General features: G+C 58.7%; 1 protein-coding gene across 3 annotated transcripts; it reads right to left on the bottom strand.

Moving 5' to 3' along the window:
* Positions 1–1071: 1071 nt before the first annotated feature.
* DALRD3 (DALR anticodon binding domain containing 3) lies at positions 1072–19224 on the bottom strand. Of its 3 annotated transcripts, XM_030570322.1 has the most exons (14): positions 18687–19222; positions 16756–17054; positions 16336–16616; positions 16015–16073; positions 15789–15911; positions 15511–15648; positions 15138–15208; positions 13806–13864; positions 6554–6636; positions 4398–4521; positions 3790–3848; positions 3345–3458; positions 2026–2094; positions 1072–1683 (listed from the first exon to the last, which is right to left on the bottom strand). In XM_030570322.1, exons 1-14 carry the CDS (start codon positions 18867–18869, stop codon positions 1564–1566), a joined length of 1782 nt encoding a protein of 593 aa, XP_030426182.1. In that variant the 5' UTR covers positions 18870–19222; the 3' UTR covers positions 1072–1563. The 3 variants fall into 3 exon arrangements, with proteins under 3 accessions (XP_030426182.1, XP_030426183.1, XP_030426184.1); XM_030570323.1 differs by lacking the exon at positions 2026–2094 and having other exon boundaries at positions 18687–19224; XM_030570324.1 differs by lacking the exons at positions 15511–15648; positions 15789–15911 and having other exon boundaries at positions 18687–19220.
* Between the last annotated feature and the right edge of the window lie 887 nt (positions 19225–20111).

Raw genomic sequence — 20111 nt, forward strand, 5'->3', positions numbered from 1 at the left:
CCAGTGCCACACTGCCACGTAGAGCACAGGGTCACCACTCCTGCCAGCTCGCTTGCAGGGCCTCACTTCACTGCTGAGCCGCCAGGCTGACGAGTCTAGACAGAGCAGTGGGGGACGGGCCTGAGGCAGAGCTGTAGGCGGGAGTGGGGGGTCGGGGTCTGGATCGGGGTGCTACAGAGCTGAGCGGGAGGTCTGAGTCAGTGTGCGGCAGAGCTGTGGGCGGAGGCCCAGGACTGGAATGGTGGGGGTCCCGGATCGGGGTGCGGCAGAGCTGTGGGCGGGGGTCTGGATCGGGCTGCGGCAGAGCTGTGGGCGGGGGCCCAGGACTGGAACAGCAGGGGTCTGGATCGGGATGCAGTAGAGCTGTGGGGGGGGGCCCAGATTGGGCTGGGGGCGGGGGTTTGGATCAGGGCGCAGCAGAGCTGTGGAGGGGGGGTCTGGATCGGGGCGCGGCAGAGCTGGGCGTGGGGGGTCTGGATCGGGGCGTGGCAGAGCTGGGCGCGGGGGGCCCAGATTGGGCTAGGGGCAGAGGTCTGGATCGGGGTGCGGCAGATCTGTAGGAGGGGCCCAGATTGGGATGGGGTCTGGATCGGGGCGCGGCAGAGCTGTGGAGGGGGGGGTCTGGATCGGGGCGCGGCAGAGCTGTGGAGGGGGGTCTAGATCGGGGCACGGCAGAGCTGTGGAGGGGGGGTCTGGATCAGGGCGCGGCAGGGCTGTGGAGGGGGGGGTCTGGATCGGGGTGCGGCAGAGCTGTGGGGGGACCCAGATTGGGCTGGGGGCGGAGGTCTGGATCGGGGTGCGGCAGAGATGTAGGGGGGGCCCAGATTGGGCTGGGGTCTGGATCGGGGCATGGCAGAGCTGTGGAGGCGGGGTCTGGATCGGGGCACGGCAGAGCTGGGGACGGGGTCTGGATCGGGGTGCGGCAGAGCTGTGGAGGGGAGGTCTGGATCGGGGCGCGGCAGAGCTGGGGGCGGGGGTTCTGGATCGGGGCGCGGCAGAGCTGTGGGAGGGGGCCCAGGACTGGAACGGCGGAGGGTGTGGGGGGGGGGTTAAACAAGGAAGCAGCGCCTGCTCCATAACAATGTGTATTTGGACCCAAACACCAAGGCTGTAGGCTCGGGGCAGGGACGGGCGTCCCTGGGGCCAGTGGGGACCTCAGCCAGTTCAGAGCAAAACAGCCAAAAGAACCACTTGTTACAACACCACTGAGGCCTGGCCTGGCCTGCTGGGTGCCCCACTCCACCCCTGGGGCAGGGGCTCAAGGCAGACAGATCCCGAAGGGCTGATGGTGGCTGGGACCCGGCTCCCCAGCAAGGTTGGCATCAGTGGCTGGGAGGCAGAGCCCAGGCCCAGGTGCCAGCAGTGCGGCAGCCCTAGCTGTGGAAAGGGCATTGAACCCCTTCTGTTCCAAAACAGCCAGCCCCTCCAGAGAGCAACTAACCCTGTGGGGAACCCCTCCCCCTCCCCCACCCTCTAGAACAGGGTTACCCCGTGAACTCCTAACAGCAGCTTCAGAACAGACTCTCTGCTCCCCGTTTGGCACTTGCGCGGTGGCCGCATGGCTCAGATCTGGCTGAGAGGAGGCAGGTGGAGGGTAGCCAGGGCCCTGTGGATCACGTCTCTCACTCCTCTCATCAGCTGTAGCCGAGCAAACATCTGGCTGAACAAGTGAGGCAGTGGCTCCTGGAAGAGAGGGGGCAGCAGCTGCAGCTTCCCTGCGCTCCAGGGGCAGGGCTCCCTGCAGCTCCTGCTCCGTATAGGGAAGGCGTCCTGGAGTCCCTCCTCCTTTTCTCCCCATTGTCGCAGCCCCCTTGCTGGATGGGGGTCCTCCGCCACTGAGTGTGCCCTAGCCAGCAAGCCAGGCTTTCCTAGCTGGGCACCCCGTTAGTGCACTGCCGTCCCATTCGCTTCCCATGGAGGGGCATGCCCAGTTGGGCACTGAAGCCTGCAGGATGAGAGGGAGAGCAGCAGCTGCTGCTGCCTGGCAGGGAGAGCAGGCTGTTTCCCAGGAGGGTCCCTGCTTACCCCCAGTATGTGAACGCGGTTGTAGTAGGAGCTGAAGTCCATGCTCAGGTGGATCAGGAACTTGCACACCTGCCACACAAAGCAGAGCCGCTAGAAACCCTCCTTCCCACGGGGTGGTCAGGGACTGTGTGCTCGCTCTCTACGGTGACACCCATCCCAGTCTGCCTAGTCAATCACCCCATCGTGGTCCTGGCCATCTGCCCCTACATCCAACACTGCCTGGCTGGAGCTAGCAGCTCCACGCCTGTCTCCTCCCTGGGGCTCCTGCTGACATGTGCTGGGTTCCCAGGAATGGGAAAGCAGCAGTGGCCCCCAGAGGTGCTCTAGGGAGCAGCCTGGGCCTCAGTCCCAGCGGAGAACCACAATTAGAGGCTGCTTGCACGACTGCTTTATACAGACGCCCGAGAGGAGCCCAGCAGAAGGCGGCTAGCACCCTGCCTGTAACCGCAGTGGCCAGGGCCACATGGCACCCGTTGCTGCACAGCACCCTGGGCCTGGCCAGCTCAGCAGAGGCCAAGGACTGGATGGGCCACAGAGCATGAGCTCCTCTTGCTGTCAGCAAGGCAGCTTGTGCTGCTGCCTCCATTGGACCTGTGGCAACAGCCTGCCTCTGCCTTGAATCATTCATTCGCCAGGCTGTTGAGGCGGCTGACCAGACTGCTGGGGTTATCCCCCCTCGGGCAGTCCCCCTGGGGCAATGCCCTGGAGGCAGACACAAGAGACTAGCTCCCTGTTCTCCACCCCTGCCCCGAACTGCCCTGCCACACTGCTAGGCCTGTCAGCCTGGGACACCCATTTGCTCACCGCTGCCCTGTAATCAGTCCCTCCCTCCATGAACTAACGTGTAAGGGCAGCATGCTCTCCTGCAGACCCCCGGTCCTGCCCGGCACAATGCTGTGCCCCCCCCCTTGCAAGGCAGCAGGGGGTGCAGTTGTTTGGAACAGGGTTATTTAGCAGCAGCCAGGCTTAGTCCCTGCAGGCTTTCACTTACTTGTCCTCCCTGCACTCCTGTTTACCAAACTAATTTGCAGCTTGTGTTAGATCAGACTGAACTCTACAGGGCTCAGCAGGCCCTGGTTCTGACTGGGACCTCAAGGCACTGCAGCCGTGTAATGAATCTCTTCAAGAACAGTGGCTCTAGCGCCAAAGCAGCCCTCTCTAGTGCTCCACAGACAACCTGCAAACCTCCAGGCTGGAGCAGCCCTTGCACCCGCCTGGGGCTCTGTCCCCAGTAAGGCAGCTTGCCCAGAGCCCTCATCACGCGGGAGGAGGGGGGGTAGCCTGCAGATCATCCCCGCCCCCAGTGTTGCTGATCTCACCGCCTCTGTGCTGGCTGTGATTCGAATCCCTTTGCTGGAGAGGGGCAGTTGTGCTGCCTGGCTCAGGGTCTCTGGGAAGGGAAGAATGTAGTTGAACAGCAAAAGCCATTCGCCCTGTGGAAGGAATAGAAATGTCAGTCACCTCCCAGCAGTCCCTGGAGCTCTCCCCCCTCACCCCATGCCCAGCTCGGGTAGCCCCGCAGGACTGGAAGGTGGAGAGGACTGGAAGCCAGGGCAGGGGAGGACAGAGCCATCAGGCCCAGTGATGGTTCTCCTGGGAGCCAGTCTGAACTCTGGGCTGTCTGAGATTCCAGTGGATCTGATCCTCCCAAATACAGGAGGAAATGGCTGGGGGTGGGGTGAGGGGGGAAGTGAGAATAAGCTTGACTGGCAGCCCCTCCAGCCATGGGTCTCTTGGTCCAGGCCCTTGCCCTGGGCCACTCACCTCTTCTCTGAGCAGGGAGAAGTTCAGTTCTGATGCTGGGGGGAAGGCTGGGTATGCACCTGGAACAGAAGTTCAGTGCCTGGTTACACAGATCCGGGGAAGATCTGCAATTGGCAGCAGCTCAGAGGCGGGCGGGGGTTTGTTGCCTGGAGGAATCTAACATAAAAGATCCTTCCCAGCGAGTGAAGCTGCCTCAGTCACATCATCCATGGCTTTTGGTGCTGTTTCCAGCCCACTGCAGGGGGAAGCCTTCCCAGCACCTTCCTGCCGTGATGCTGGGGCCGTTGGCCTGAACCCTGCTGGGCTTGGTGAATAGGCTGGACCCGCCTGGCCTGTTGGACCCCACCCCTTGGAGCGGTTTTGTCAGACTGCTTGTTGCAGGCCCATTCACAAAGGATTTTCTCAGCATTCTGGCTCAGTCAGACCAAGGGCTATGAGTCCGTCCACCCTGAGTCCCTGGAGTCTCTTGTGGGCCCTGATGACCAGTAAGGCCCAGCCTGGCCAATTGGTGCCATCGCTCCCAGGGGTCGTTCCCTGAATTGGTTCGGGCCCGAGCTGAGCAGAGCATCCTGCCCGCAGCTGATTGGGCAGGCAGTCCTGGCACTCACCTTGCTCCACAGCCTGCTGGTACGTTTTGAAGAGCGTAGCAAGCCGAGCGCAGTTGTACATCACAAAGGCTCCGCTTTTCGTTCCCTTTGTGGAGATGCTGCTGTCCTCCAGGTTGAGGAAAATCTGAGGGGGGGAAACCAGCTCCGTTCCTCTCTTACTTTTTCCTCAGTGGTCTGTCTGCCCAGCAGTGGTTACTTCCTCCCTATTCCCATGAGCCCCTGCACCACTTTCCCCTGGTGGGATCTGACCCTGGCCTTCTAACATAAGAACGGCCGTACCGGGTCAGATCAAAGGTCCATCTAGCCCAGTATCTGTCTACCGACAGTGGCCAATGTCAGTTGCCCCAGAGGGAGAGAACCCAATAGGCAATGATCAAGTGATCTCTCTCCTGCCATCCATCTCCATCCTCTGATGAACAGAGGCTAGGGACACCATTCTTTACCCTTCCTGGTTAATAGCCATTTATGGACTTAACCACCATGAATTTATCCAGTTCTCTTTTAAACGCTGTTATAGTCCCAGCCTTCACAACCTCCTCAGGTAAGGAGTTCCACAAGTTGACTGTGCGCTGTGTGAAGAATTTCCTTTTATTTGTTTTAAACCTGCTGCCTATTAATTTCATTTGGTGGCCCCTAGTTCTTGTATTATGGGAATAAGTAAATAACTTTTCCTTATCCACTTTCTCCACACCACTCTTGACTGTATAGACCTCTATCATATCCCCCCTTACTCTCCTCTTTTCCAAGCTGAAGAGGCCTACCCTCTTTAATCTTTCCTCATATGGGACCCTCTCCAAACCCCTAATCATTTTAGTTGCCCTTTTCTGAACCTTTTCTAGTGCTAGAATATCTTTTTTGAGGTGAGGAGACCACATCTGTACACAGTATTCGAGATGTGGGCATACCATGGATTTATATAAGATATACTCCATCTTATTCTCTATCCCCTTTTTAATCCTAACATCCTGTTTGCTTTTTTGACCACCTCTGCACACTGCGTGGACATCCTCAAAGAACTATCCACAATGACCCCAAGATCTTTTTCCTGACTCGTTGTAGCTAAATTAGCCCCCAACATATTGAATGTATAATTGGGGTTATTTTTTCCAATGTGCATTACTTTACATTTATTCTCTTGGGGGAAGAAGAGTTGGGCAAGTACCAGGTCACACCTAGGCCCCAGCCTGGAGACCATTAGGAAATGCTTCCTCAGGGCAGATTTGCCACAGCTTTCCCCTGACCATTCACACGTTCCAAGCAACAGGGCCCCCATCCATGCTTTTGGGAGACCAATGCACGGTCTCCCTGCTAGCAAAGGATTCCCGATCATCAACCATCCATTTGCCTTTGCTTCATTTCATCCCTTTGTTCGTAGTCACACCCTGACCAATTTTTTTCCCTCCCCACGTTAACCTCCTTCAAAGGCCGGCTCCTTAGCCATTTAGGAGCCCAAAAGACAGCTGTCTAGCTCTAATCTTTCCTCCTAAGCCTTTCCCGACCCATCCCTATTTTTGTTACTTGTCTCTGAGGTTCTTCTAATTTGTCCTCCTCCTCCTGGTGCTAAGAGCTACACCCAAAACCGCTGCTGCAGGTGACTGTCAGGAGACTTGCTCCGGGTTGCAGCTCAGAATTACTTGTTCCACTACAATATCGCTGTAGAAGCTCCTCTCTGATTTGCTGTGTGTTATCTCCTAGGTCTGTCAGGGTCACGGCTTCCCAGGTTCTTGTCTGTCTCAGAGTCCTTTCCCTGAAACGTACTGACTGCCTTTTCCTGGCTAGCTGTCCTCCCTGCATTCCTAAGCCCTCTAGACCAGTGGTCCCCAACCTTTGAGCATCCAGCAAAATGCCACCGAATTGCGACGGTGACGCCTCTGGATGATGCTCCTTATCAGTGGCAAGCAGCGTCATCCAGAGGCGTCGCCGCCAAATTTTGGTGGCACTTCGGTGGCTGCTCGACCACCGGGCAGGACGCGGGCGCGTTTAGATGCCCCCATGGGTGCCATGGCGCCCGCAGGCACTGCGTTGGGGACCCCTGCTGTAAACGGTGGGATGCTGCTCACTGCCTGTGGCCCCTCTAAGGCCAAGGGGCAGCATAAACAGGGACTGCCTCTTAGTAACCAGGAAGGAAAAGCAACGTGGTTCCTTCTTGCGCTTACCTGACTCTGATGGGCTGTACTCAGCATTTCAAACCTCATGGCAGCTGATGTCAAGACGCTGATGATCTCAGTCCAAGAGTTATCTGCACAGAAATTGTGGCAAAGAACATACAACTCGAAGTGCCTGGCTGAGCCCATCAGCCATGCCACCCGCTAAGCCTGCACACTCCCTAGTCAAACACCATGAGCAGGGCACTCGTGGTCATAGCTGGGACAGGTCCACGTCTTGCCGGAAGAGGAGGGCACGTCAGGGTGGTAGCCCAGCCACCACCTGAGGAACATGGCCTTCTTCTTCGAGTGATTGCTCATATCCATTCCAGTTAGGTGTACGCGCCGCGCGTGCACATTCGTCGGAAAACTTTTACCCTAGCAACTCAGTGGGCCGGCAGGTCGCCCCCTAGAGTGGCGCCACCATGGCGCTCCATATATACTCCTGCCGGCCCACCCGCTCCTCAGTTCCTTCTTACCGCCCGTGTCGGTCGTTGGAACAGTGGAGCGCGGCTTAGCTGACCTCCACTTCCCTAGCTACTCGTTTTTCTCGTATATAATTATGCAGTTATAACACTTTTATTTATATATTTGTATGGTTATACGTGTTTTCTTTGCTAACATGGTTAGTTTAGTTAGCGGGGTTCAGGAAGTAGCCCCTTCCATGAGCCCAGTGCCGGAGCCATGCATGGCTCACCGGGTTAAAAAGGGCCCGGCCTGCCAGAAGCCGCGGCCGAAGAGAGATCTACATGACTCCTGTTTGAAGTGCCTCAGGGAATCACACTTGACAGATAAGTGCCCCATTTGCAAGGCTTTTAAGCCGAGAACAAAAAGGTGCGGGACTTTCACTTACCCCTCCACCTTGGGCGCCGAGCGATGTTCAAGCGGCGGGCAGAAGCGCCTCCTCGGCACCGGACCCCGCCGGTACTACCAAGGCCTTTCGGCACCGACCGTCGCCGGCACCGAGGTCGACTCGGCACTGCTCCCTTCTTCCGAGGTCGAGAGAGTCTACGATTCCTGCTGGTGCCTGGCGGCTCCCCGGCACGCGCCGTGGTTGAGCCCCCTGCTCCCGCTGCTTCCGTGCCACCTGCATCGCAGCCAGAGAGCTCGCCTAAGTTGCGTTACCCGGCACCGACACCTGCAGAGGCACCGATGACTTCGGCTCCGTCGATTCCAGTCCCCCAGGACCACGGAATCTGGTGCCTGGCAGCTCCCCGGCTCGCGCCGTGGTAGAGCTTACTGCTCCTGCTGCTTCTGTGCCAACTGCACCACAGCTAGAGAGCTCGTCTAAGATGGCTCGCCCGGCACCGACGACGTCGGCACCGTCGATCCCGGTCCCACGAGGGCCGTAGAATCCGGTGCCTGACGGCTCCCCGGCGCGCGCCGTGGTTGAGCTACTGCTCCTGCTGCTTCCGTGCCAGCGGCACCGCAGCCAGAGAGCTCGTCTAAGTCAGATCGCCCGGCGCCGACACCTGCTACGGCACCGATGACGTCGTCACCGTCGATCCCGGTCCCACAAGGGCCGTAGAATCCGGTGCCTGACGGCTCCCCGGCACGCGCCGTGGTTGAGCGTATTGCTCCTGCTGCTTCCGTGCCAGCGGCACCGCAGCCAGAGGGCTCGTCTAAGTCGGATCGCCCGGCACCGGCACCTGCTGCGGCACCGATGACGTCGGCACCGTCGATCCCGGTCCCACAAAGGCCGTAGAATCCGGTGCCTGACGGCTCCCCGGCACGCGCCGTGGTTGAGCTACTGCTCCGGCTGCTTCCGTGCCAACGGCACCGCAGCCAGAGAGCTCGTCTACGTCGGATCGCCCGGCACCGACACCTGCTGCGGCACCGATGACGTCGGCACCGTCGATCCCCGGTCCTGCAAGGGCCGTAGAATCCGGTGCCTGACGGCTCCCCGGCACGCGCCGTGGTCGAGCTAAGGCTCCGGCTGCTTCCATGCCAACGGCACCGCAGCCAGAGGGCTAGTCTAAGTCGGATCGCCCGGCACCGACACCTGCTGCGGCACCGATGACGTCGGCACCGTCGATCCCGGTCCCGCAAGGGCCGTAGAATCCGGTGCCTGACGGCTCCCCGGCACGCGCCGTGGTTGAGCTCCTGCTCCGGCTGCTTCCATGCCAACGGCACCGCAGCCAGAGGGCTAGTCTAAGTCGGATTGCCCGGCACCGAAGCCTCTGAGGCACCGACAACATCGGCACCGTCGATTCCAGTCCCACAAGGGCTATCGAATCCGGTGTCCGACGGCTCCCCGGCACGCGCCGTGGTTGAGCGTATTACTCCCGCTGCTTCAGTGCTGACGGCACCGCAGCTAGACAACTTATCTAACTAGGTTCGCCCGGCACCGGCACCTACCGAAGCTCTGATGACCTCGGTACCGTGGATCCCGGTCCCACGAGGGCCATCGAATCCGGTGCCTGATAGCTCCCCAGTACACACTGTGGTTGAGCCTGCTGTTCCCTTCACGCCGGAGATGTTACCAACGGCGAGGGCTCTCAGTGCCATGACAGAGTCAGTGCTGCCTGACCCGGGCACCGCCGGTACGGGTAATACAGTCTCTTCAGGGGACTGTCCCCTGTCAGTACAGCAGAGCGGCACCGTTCATGGTCCCGGTCCCGCAGACACTCCAAGTCCTGTCGGCACGCCGGACACCACTGGCAGTCCCGGTGCTGGTTTCCTCGGTACTGGTCGCACTCGCTGCACCGGTCGGTATCCCGTTCGCCGACCCGCTATCGGCACCGTTCCGACATCTGGCACCGGGGCAGGTACCTTGACTCCTGTAGCCTTTCTCCGAGCCTCGAGATCTCGGTCGACCTCCCGACACCGTGCGGGTCTGGATCTCGTGCCAGGTACCGATACGCCTCCCGATGCCGGTCCCCGGTGCCGAGTTGGGCAAGGTCCGAGTGAGTCAGAGGCTCTGCCCGTGCCTTCTTTTAGTACCCCCATGGCAGTCCGGACGCGCATCCGTGTCATCCCATATGCGCAGATTTTATGCTCAGGACCACGATCCTGATATGATGGCCAGCGGGCGCCAGCCCCGAAGCAGAAAGAGGTTTGGCGAATGCAAGGTGTACTCTGCAGGGGCCCTGCAGCTCTGGGTAGCAAAGCAACAAGCCTTGCTTAGCTGCGATAATTATAACACCTGGGTGAAGGAGTTTCTCCCTCAAAACTCCCACCTGGAGTTCGCTGCCGTCTTGGAGGACGGGGGAAAGAAGGTTCCCAGAGCGTCCCTCCAGGCCTCGTTGGACGCAGCAGACTCTGCGGCCAGCACTCTGGCCTTGGGTGTCGCCATGAGGTGCATTTCATGGCTTCAGGTTTTAAACCTCCGGCCGGAGCTGCAGTATGCCATTCAGGATTTACCCTTTGTGGGTAAGGCATCTTCGCGGCAGAGACAGCCCCAGACTGCGAAGCCTGATGGACAATAGGGTCCTAATGCGTCTCAGCATGTATACGCCAGCGACCAAACGCAGGCCTTTATGGCCCCAGCCGCCATACTCTGTGCCTAGCCAGAGGCAGAACTCTGGAAAACGGCAAGGCCAAGGTGGTTGCAGACAAACGTCAGCCCCCTAAAAAGCCAAAGTCAAGGTCCCTCGCAATTACCACTGGGACCAAAGACGGACCTTCCAAGGTTCGCCGGAGGGCGGTGTACCAGTCGCAGGACGGGATCCCGATCCCGCTTTCTCCTGGCATGGCCCCAGTTACTTTCAGATCGCTGGGTCCTGCGCACGATGGAGCATAGGTACCACCTTTAATTTGCTCCAGCCCTGTCCCCCTTCAGCGGACGAAAGGGGCAAGGGGTTTTACTCCCGTTATGCCCTAGTCCCCCACTCGAACACAGGTCTCAGACCTCCCTGGTCCTGCATGGACTCAACCGGTTTAGGATAAGGTTGAAGTTCTACATGGTATCCCTGGGAACCATTATTCCATCCTTGCCTCCTGGGGGCTACTATGCCGCCCTGGATATGAAGGACGCGTACTTTCGCAGTGCCATCTTCCCTCCACACGGGAGATGCCTCCGCTTTATAGCCAGCGGTGAATACTCCCGGTTTACGGCCATAGTCGCCGCCTTCCGTCGCTGATGTCGGATATGCGTTTTTTCCGTATCTGGACGATTCGCTTATCCGAGGAGACTCTGAGACACAAACCGCTCAGCCGTGGGCATCGTCACGGTCTTATTCACAGATCAAGGCCTGATGATTACTATAGAGCAATCCACTCTGGTTCCCACGCAGAGGTTGGGCTTCCTAGGGGCTATCCTGGTCTCCTACCTAGCCGGAGCCTGCTTATCACAACTGCGGTTTTAGGCGAGGGCAACAATCATCTGAGGTCTGAAGGCTTCCCAACGACCTCAGCTCGCTCTTGTCTCAGTCTCCTGGGTCCATGGTTGCCCGCAAGTTTGTAACCAAACACGCCAAGCTCCGCCTCCGTCCTCTCCAAGTCCGGCCCACCTCGGCGTACCGCTTGGACAGGGAGCCAATGGTCATGGTAGTCACCGTTCCCTCGAACGTCTTAGGCTCCCTAGAGTGGTGGCTAACTCCCTCCTTGGTGTGGACAGGGATGCGGTTTCATCCGCCCCAGCCCTCACTGCCCCTGACGGCGGACGCATCATCTCTCTGCTCGAGTGCTCATGGTCGCCTCCGAGCTTAAGGCCTTTGGTCTTCTAAGAAGCTGGCATTCCTCGTTAATGCCCCAAAAATGAGAGTAGTCCGCCTGGCATGCCAGGGGTTCCAGCGGCAGCTGCGAGGCCGTTGTATCTCGGTGTTTACAGCCAACACAAGGGCCAGGTGCTTCATAAGTATTCAGGGGGGACATAGTCCTCCCCCCTTTTTTTTTTTGTCAGGAGGCCATCCATTTCCGGGTCTTTTGCATGGCCCACTCGATGGAGCTGGCGACGTCCTTTCTCCCAGGCGTTCGGAACGTCTTAACTCTTTGACTCAGCAGGTTTTTCCTGTCTTACGAGTGATCACTCTGCCCCATGTGAGGCGTCCCGCTTTCCGGAAGTGGAGATGTTTCCTCACACAGACCTGTTCGCTCACCGCGAGAGCAGGAAATGCCAGGTGTTCTGCTCCTTCCAAGGTCTCTCCTCGGAATCGATCTTGGACGCATTCCTGATGCCGTGGAGAGGCCAACTGCATTATGCCTTCCCACTGTTCCCACTGGTTCATTAGGTCCTGCTCAAACTCCGCAGGGGCAGAGCGTGCATCATCATGATCACTCCAGAGTGGTCCAGGCAGCACTGGCGTACCACGTTGCTCGGCCTGTCAGCCCAGACCTCATCACTCAGGGCAACGACAGACTTCGTCGCTCGGACCTGCAGCCTCTTCGCCTCACGGTGGCTCCTGCGTACCTGACTCGGGGTGACAGGCAGCCTTCCACCTGGTCAACGTACCGGGCCAGGTGGAAGCGTTTCCTTTACAGCTGCAGTACGCTCGATCTTGCTCCTGCTGAGGTCTCGATCCCCTCTGTTTGGCCTGCCTCTGGCCTTCAGCGGCAGGACCTGGCGGTATCATCGCTGAGGATACTCTCGGCAGCCATCTCTACCTTCCAGCAGGCTAAGATGGACGTTCAGTGTCCCACGCTCTATGGGTTCGAGGTCCCTCAAGGGCTTGGAGCGCTTGCACCCTCGGGTGCGCCGCCCAGCCCCGCCCTGGGACCTCAACCTAGTCTTGGCCAGACAGGTCTCTGAGAGCAGAGCCCTTACGGGGGTTCCGCCGTACACTAGGTTCCACAAAGACAAGGTGCAGTTATGACCGCACCCGGCTTTCCTCCCTAAGGTGTTTTGGCCTTTCATGTTACCCACAGCTTAACGCAATGGGCATAACCGTTGCACTCCTTGGACATCTGTGGAGTGCTCGCATTATATTGACAGAATCATTTCCTAAGGTGCCCCAGCTCTGCCCCGGTAGCGGGCCAAAGGGAGGGCTTACTTGTTTTCCTCTCAGAGGATCTCATCTTGGGTGATGGCGGACATCCCCACTTGTTATGATTTGGCTCATATTTCCCTAAGCCACATCACTGTGCATTCTGCCAGGGCTCAGGCTTCATCTGCCGCCTTGCTGGCTCGTGTTTCTACCCACGAGATCTGTCGCGAAGCTCCATTGGTCCTCGGTCCATACCTTTGCTTCGCAGTATGCCCTGGTTCAGCAGTCAAGAGAGGCTGTAGCCTCTGGCTCAGCAGTTTTATTCTGCCACATTTCACTCCGACCCCACCGCCTTTGTAAGGCTTGGGATTCACCTAACTGGAATGGATATGAGCAATCACTCGAAGAAGAAAAGGCGGTTACTCACCTTTGTAACTGTTGTTCTTCGAGATGTGTTGCTCATATCCATTCCGCACCCGCCCTCCTTCCCCACTGTCGGAGTAGCCGGCAAGAAGGAACTGAGGAGCGGGTGGGCCGGCAGGAGTATATATGGAGCGCCATGGTGGCGCCACTCTAGGGGGCGACCTGCCGGCCCACTGAGTTGCTAGGGTAAAAGTTTTCCGACGAATGTGCACGCGCGGCGCGCACACCTAACTGGAATGGATATGAGCAACACATCTCGAAGAACAACAGTTACAAAGGTGAGTAACCGTCTTTTTGTAAGCTTCGTGCAGGTGGCTGGGGTACAGCTGTGGGGGCCAGCGCCTCCTCTCTCCACATGCCATGCTGGCCCTGGCTGGGCATGCTCCCCACTTCTCTCCCCATCGGCATACCTCAGCCTTGCCCAGGAGCCTGCCCTGGGGGCAAGAGGGAGCTTGCTGGCTGTTGCTTGTGAAGCGACTGGTCTCTGCTGAGGCCCCAGCTAGTAGCCTGGTGATGGTGGTTTGGACGCCTCCTCACCGGACGACCACCCTTCCCGGAGGCTCAGCAGACACCCATGGTGGGAATGATTTAAAGTCCCTGCTCATCTGGCTGGGAGAACCCTGCAAATCTGCTTGAAATCCATGGACCATGCCTGCGGCTCGGATGTGGGTGCGCTACTGAAGGGCTCTGAACTCTGGAAAAAGCAGGCCCGTGGCAGCGTGGTGTAGTGCTGCCAGGGAGAGAAGAGCCATGAGCGCTATTCCTCCAGCAGCTCATTCCAGAGACTTCACACACACACAACAGCCAGTGTGCAGCAGGAGGAGCCGTGGGTGCCACTAGCTCTGGTGAGCGGCTGCCTGCACTAATGCAACCTGCGGGCGAGGAGACTCCAGGGGCTCTGCCTGGTCTCCTTGGGCCAATGAAGGTGCAGCAGCAGGAGGAAGCATCCCTGGCCAAGCAAAGGCACAAAGCCTTACCCTGAACAAGGTCTCCATACTTCATGACCGAGGCTTCGTACATCTGGCACCTGCGAAGCCTGGGAGAAATAAATGCAGTGATGCAAGAGAGCCCAGGGCTATCATCTCCTTGCCAGCTCTCAGCTGCACTTGGCACTGCCCTGGCCTCTCTTGAGTACCAGGGCAACACCCACCCAACAGAGCTGGGGATCGGACAGTGTCCAAAAGAGCCACCCAGCAGAAAGGGGCACTCCTCTTGGCGTGTTGTAGCAAGGAATCCCCCCTTGGTCACATCTCTGCCCACTCCCATTGGCTGCCAGGGTTTTGGCTCCAGCTCTGCCAGCGCAGAGAGGCTGAGCTAAGAGACCAGGGCTCATTTCTCTTGGGCAGCAGAGTGGCAACCCAGCAAGCTGGGACTGGCTGTGAAAACAACCTGGGGCAGAGCTCCATGCAGCAAGGATAGCATCAAACTGAAACCAGCTCCCTGAAAGGCTGTGATCCTGACCATGCTGCCAGAGACTGGGCCCCTCTGCTACTGAACTGGTAATATGGGACTCTGCTTCATGATGTGAGGACAGCTGGGCCTTTGGCGCACCTCATCGAGCTGGGCCCCTCACAGGAAGCAGAAGAGAGGAGGTCTAAGTGGCCTTTCTCACCTTTCAATGGCCAAGGAAATCAGAAAGCCGTTGATTAGAACCCTAAGGATGCAGACCTCTTTCCTGCCCAGGTCCCTGCATCAGCCACGGACCCGGGCAGGAATCTCTCTGGCCAGAGCAGAGCAAGAAATGGGGGCAGACAGCAGGTTGGATACGCAACTGTTCATGCCCAGACCCGCCCATCAGAGATGCTGCTGGGAGCTGTCAATCCAGCACCAAAACCCCAGCCTAGTTCTATCAGGCCTGCCTGCTTCTGTCCTCACCTCCCCACAGTGCCTCTGCAGGACAGAGGCTGGAAGAAGGGCTTCCCCCCTCTTTCCATTTCCCACAGCATTAACCAGTGACCACTAGCCCTCCACTGAGCAAGTGGGGCGGAGTCAAGGCCTGCTCCTCTGCCCTGCAGGGCTATGCAGATCAGGGTCAACGAGACTGGAAGTCATGGCACCAAGGTTCTCTTCCCAGTGCTCCCTGTGGAACTTCGATTAACCCTCCTCCCTGGCTGTGCTACCACCTCTGTACAGAGGAGTTGTGCTGAAGAAGCACTGCGAGGGTTACAGAATATTCTACAGCGCTGGCAGGTTGGGCAGCACTTTTACAGAAGGAAAAAACACCCTGATTATCAGCCACCTCAGCAGGACGCAGTGAAACGCGCTCGGTTGAACGGCTGCAGCAGAGTCCTTGCTCAGTGCCAACTTACTGGAAATACTGGGGTGCCCCCACAGGAGAGGGGGAGTTAGCGACCTTCACTGGCCCACAGACGAGGTGTTTCTGAGAGAGAGGAGGAGAGAGTGAATCCTGGGACAAAGGAGGGGCAAACAGCTCCCTGGCCTTTTGCACTTCACCAAGGGCTTTCCCCTTTCAGGGAGCATTGGGATGCATGAAATACTCAGTGTGCCAGACAGTACCAGCCGTTCAGCTGTGCTTAGATCCCAGGGTGATGGGCACCACACACAAACCTCAGCCCCGGCTCCCAGACCGCTGTAAGGTCACAGCTTATTCAGTCAAAAGAAACCAGCCGTGCTGTGAGTGATTCCACTTTCGTCTACCCCCCTCCTCCGATGCCCTATCACCTTAGCATCAAGGTCTTCGGAGGCAGGAACACTGCCTTTCTCATCTGTAGTGCTTGACCAGAAGGGCAGGGGGAGGCTACAGAGGAGGAAAAGGAAGGTTTTCAAGGAGATACGGTCCCCTTTCACCATGAGTTCTTCCTGGGGGAAATCGGAGGGAGCCATGCTCAGATGCCCCAACTCAGACAACTTCACACAGCAGCAGGAAACACTCACATCATTGTCCTCTGCTGGGTGCTGCCATGGGAGGCAGCAATGGGGGAGCCAGAGACGTGCCTCACCTGCAAGGCTGTGTGAGCTCCCAGGTCCAACATCCTCCAGAGCAAATCCACCTGCTGCTGCTGAAACTCTCCCTCACAGCTCACCACATGCACCACCCTGCAGCAGCCTCCGGGCCCCGTGCCCTGCAGCAAAGCAGCAGCCTGGTTAGATGGGCTCCCGCCAAGCCCAGGAAGGAGCAGGGCAGGCACTCTGGGTTCCGTTTACCAGAGCAGCAGGGTTACTCACCGCACAGCGCAGGGCCATTTGTCGCAGCTGTGCCAGGACCCGCAGTTTCTCCTCAGTCACTGCCAAGGAGGAGGAGAAGACTCAGAAAGGGAGGTACAAGCTCTTTGCACCCTGTCTCCATCCCAGCCGTTGTTGCCTCACTCAGTGTCCTTTGGGGCCATGACTTGCTAAAGGCTGGTGCGCCAGAACCAGGAAGGAGCAAAGGGAGTGGAAAAGGGGGATTTGAGACCGAACCCCCCTTATTTTCTGTGTGAAAATAGAGCCATCTGCAGCCTTGTGCCCACCCAATCAGACAGCAAACATTAAATGTGTGACACTTACCAAGACAGACATCTAGGTTGGGGTCGTAGCCCTCCAAGCTCTGCTGCGCCAGGAAGTTTTTCAAATGCACTTTAAATATTACATCGTCAGCCAGCCTCGTCTGCCCTGGCTCCAGTCCTGGGACTGTAGCATAAGGGCACTGGCTGAGGACTTGTTTCAAGGCCAAAACATCCTCAGGAATGAATGTCGTTTCCAACTCTGAGGACCAGTCAACTCTCAGCTGGTGCAGGAACTTCTGGATTCCTTCGTCAGGCACAGCAGGAACCAGGTGGACGTTCAGCCTAGAATCAAATACAAACACCATTTACCATGCAGAACTGGTATGAAACACAAGCTCTTTGCTCTCTTTCTCACTGAGCACGAGCCTGTAAAAAAGCCAAGGAAGAGCATTTAAAGAGCTGGAGAATTCAATCCACTGACCCTTGTATTCTGAGCACTTCAGCCAAGTGGTCAGTTACTAGAATGGCTCTCAGATTGCTCAGGCTAAGCATGTCCAGGCTTCTCCAGCTCCAGAGGGGTGTGCAGTTGAGGATGATACTCTGCCCACCTGCGGACTGGAAAGGCTTTGTGAACTCAGCAATAGAATTCAGGACCTGCTGGAAGGCAGCCGGTCTCTGTAACTGAACAGTCAGCCCCAGGGGGGTCTGCTGGCAGCTCTGGAGAGGTGGTACTCCAGGGCATTTTAGTGAAATCACATCCTCTATGATGTCTTTGGGAACCTGCAAGAAGACAAGACAGACCCGTGAAAAGCTCCTCTAGTAGACACCTTCTTTAACACCAGCGTGCCATCTTGCAAATTCCTCCCTCTTACTGACAGAAACTAGCTGGAATCTCACCAGTCTCGGTGAGATTCATAAACTTTCAGGCTGTTACTGCAGCCCACGGTAGTAGGTGCTGCTGTCCCTTCGGTGCCAGTTGTGAGCCTAGGACCCCAGTGTGGTGAAAGGGGTGCTGCTGGGGGAATTCTGCACCACTGTGCAATGTAGAATTTTGCAGAAATTAACGTGCGTGCAGAATTTCCTTTCCACCACAGAAATGGGCTGCATGCTGCTAGCCGCTGCTGGAGTCCCTGAGCTCAGCTTGCACGTAGAAGACACTGCTGGGGGGAGGGAGAGGGAGCTTGAGGGTTCCTGGCAGCTGCACTTCCCAGCCTGCCCTGGGGGAATGCAGGAAACTCTACAAGCCTGGGACTGAGCATCGGGCTGTTTCTCCCTCTGGATCTGGGGGGCAGGAAGATGGGTGTCTGGGCAAGGGGGAGCCCTGCAGCTGGACTCGGGGGGGCTGAGGGTATGTGGGCTGGGGGCGGGGGCCTGGAGTTGGGCTCTGGGAAGCAGGGGGTTCAGGTGTATTGGGGGGGAGGGGCCTGCAGGTGTCTCTCCTCCCTTCCCCCGTCTGGGCTCTAGGGTAGGAAGGGGGCAGAGAAACTGGAACTGGGTTGTCATAGAAGTTTCTTTAACTCTCTGTTGCCAGGAGGCATTTTTGTGGGTGCCTGTATTGTTACAGACATACTTGCTGACATAAATTACCAAAATAACTCAAACTGGCATGAGTATGTAGTGTTATTTTGACAAATAAAATTTGCAGAATTATGCAATGTTTTAAAATATTGTGCACAGAACTTAATATTTTTAGTGCACATTTTTCAATGTTTTGTCACAGAATGCCCCCCGCAGTAAAGGGGGGCTATGCTATTAGAGGTGATTTTGAATGAGAAGTGAAAGAGGTTCTAGTTACTAAAAGTTCTTGAGATACATTTTGCAAGATTCCGGCTGCAAGATTCCTAAGGTTTTATTTACCTCTCCTGCAGAGCATCACCCCAGCCTCTGTACCACATGTGAAATAGGTGTGCAGGGTTGCTACTTGAGGGAAAATGGTTGCTGTGTCCCAGTGCGGAGCTGGCCCTTGTGTTGTAATTCCCGTAGTTTACACAGAGGACCTGTGATCCGCACACTCCAAAACTGGCCCTAGACAATGTGTTCTCCTCAGGGTAACCTCCTGCTCTGCAACCCCTGCAGTGAGACCCAGTGGCCTCCAGGACCCCCCCCCCCCTTGGCCTCAAACTCGGGGCTGAGCTCCTGGGGGCTGATGTGTGCTGCCCCCCCCCCCCCGGGTGGCACAGAGTCACCTTTCACTAGCACTAGGCTCCTCCCCCTTGGCCACAGGCCCCGCCCTCTCCCATCCCCCCTTGGCCTTAGGCCCCGCCCCTTGGCCACAGGCCCCGCCCTCTCCCATCCCTCCCTTGGCCTTAGGCCCCGCCCCTTGCCCACAGGCCCCGCCCTCTCCCCTGCCCGTTTGGCCTTAGGCCCCGCCCCTGGCCCACAGTCCCCTCCCCCTTTGCTCGTCCCGCCTACCTGCCCCCCTGGGAACAGAGGCCGCAGCGCGGCCTGGGGGGCGAGGAAGTCGCGGCTTCGCAGGTTCCGGGCGCTGCTCTCCTTGAACCAGACGGAGGCGGGGGGGCCGGGTTTCTTCTTCAGCGCCGCGTTCAGGGCCCCCAGGGTCTCCGACACCCCGAATCGGCCCCCGCCCGTCTCCATAGGGACCGAGGCAGCTCCCGAAACCGGAACCCCCCACCAGGGATTCGGGGGCAATGGTCGATGGGCAACTTCCTGTTTGCATAACCGGAAGTAGCGTCACAGATTCGAACAGCCATCTTGGGTGTGGAGGCAGATGTCAGTGGCCATTTTAGGTGTGGCCGGAAGTTCCGCGAACGCCATCTTGGGTGTCGCCGGAAGAGTGGAGTTGCCATCTTGCCCGTAGCGTGCAGGGCGAGTGGCGGCGGACATGTTAGGTGTGGAGATGGGGCTGGGCCCCGGGAGACGGGCGCTCCCGGGCGCCGAATAACAGCGAGGGCTCCGGCCCTGCCCCTCCCGGCTCGGCTCGCTCCCCCGCCCTTCATACGGCCGGGCCCCGCCCCCTCGTCCGCCCGCTGGGGCCCCGCCCCCCCGCCCTGGCGCCCGCGCTGCTCCTCCCCCCCCAAATCCTCCCCGCCCCTCAGCGCCGGCCTGGTGCTGTGCCCCCCCCCCGCCAACCCTCCCTCCCCTGTCGGCGCCGGCCTGGTGCTGTGCCCACCCCCCCATCCTGCCTCCCCTGTTGGCGCTGGTCTGGTGCTGTGCCCACCCCAGCCCCCCAAATCCTCCCTGCCCCCTCAGCTCTGCCCCAGCACTGCCTAGTGACCCCCCACCCCCCATATCCTCCCACGCCAAATCCTCCCTGACCCTCAGCGCCGGCCTGGTGCCCCCCCAAATCCTCCCCGCTGCCCCAGCACTGCCTAGTGCCCCCCGAATCCTCCATCCCCCCAGCGCTGTCCAAGTGCCCACCCACCCCAAATCCTCCCCAACCCTCAGTGCTGGCCTGGTGCCCCCCCAAATCCTCCCTGACCCTCAGCACTGGCCTGGTGCCCTCCCCACCCCCCCAAATCCTCCCTCCCCTGTCAGTCCTGGCCTGGTGTTCTTCCCACCCCACCCCCCCATCACCCAAATCCTCCCCGCCCCTCAGCGCTGCCCCAGCACTGCCTAGTGCCTCTCCCAGTCCTCCCTCCCCCCAGCACTGCCTAGTGCCTCCCAACCCCCCAAATCCTCCCTCCCCCTCAGCTCTGCCCCAGCACTGCCTAGTGCTCCCCCACCCCCCATATCCTCCCACCCCAAATCCTCCCCGACCCTCAGCGCCAGCCTGGTGCCCCCCCAAATCCTCCCCGCTGCCCCAGCACTGCCTAGTGCCCCCCGAATCCTCCATCCCCCCAGCGCTGGCAAAGTGCCCACCCACCCCAAATCCTCCCC

This window comes from Gopherus evgoodei, chromosome 7 (assembly GCF_007399415.2).
Source record: "Gopherus evgoodei ecotype Sinaloan lineage chromosome 7, rGopEvg1_v1.p, whole genome shotgun sequence".
NCBI lineage: Eukaryota > Metazoa > Chordata > Testudines > Testudinidae > Gopherus > Gopherus evgoodei.

Bases quoted from the DNA above. Each gene is read 5' to 3' on its own strand.
- DALRD3 (XM_030570322.1), bottom strand. From the start codon at position 18,869: ATGGAGACGGGCGGGGGCCGATTCGGGGTGTCGGAGACCCTGGGGGCC. The intron at 15,912-16,014 runs GTGAGTAACCCT...GCTTTGCTGCAG, and splicing joins AAATGGCCCTGCGCTGTGCG to GGCACGGGGCCCGGAGGCTG. The intron at 2,095-3,344 runs GTGAGATCAGCA...TTTGTGTGGCAG, and splicing joins TCACAGCCAGCACAGAGGCG to GTGTGCAAGTTCCTGATCCA.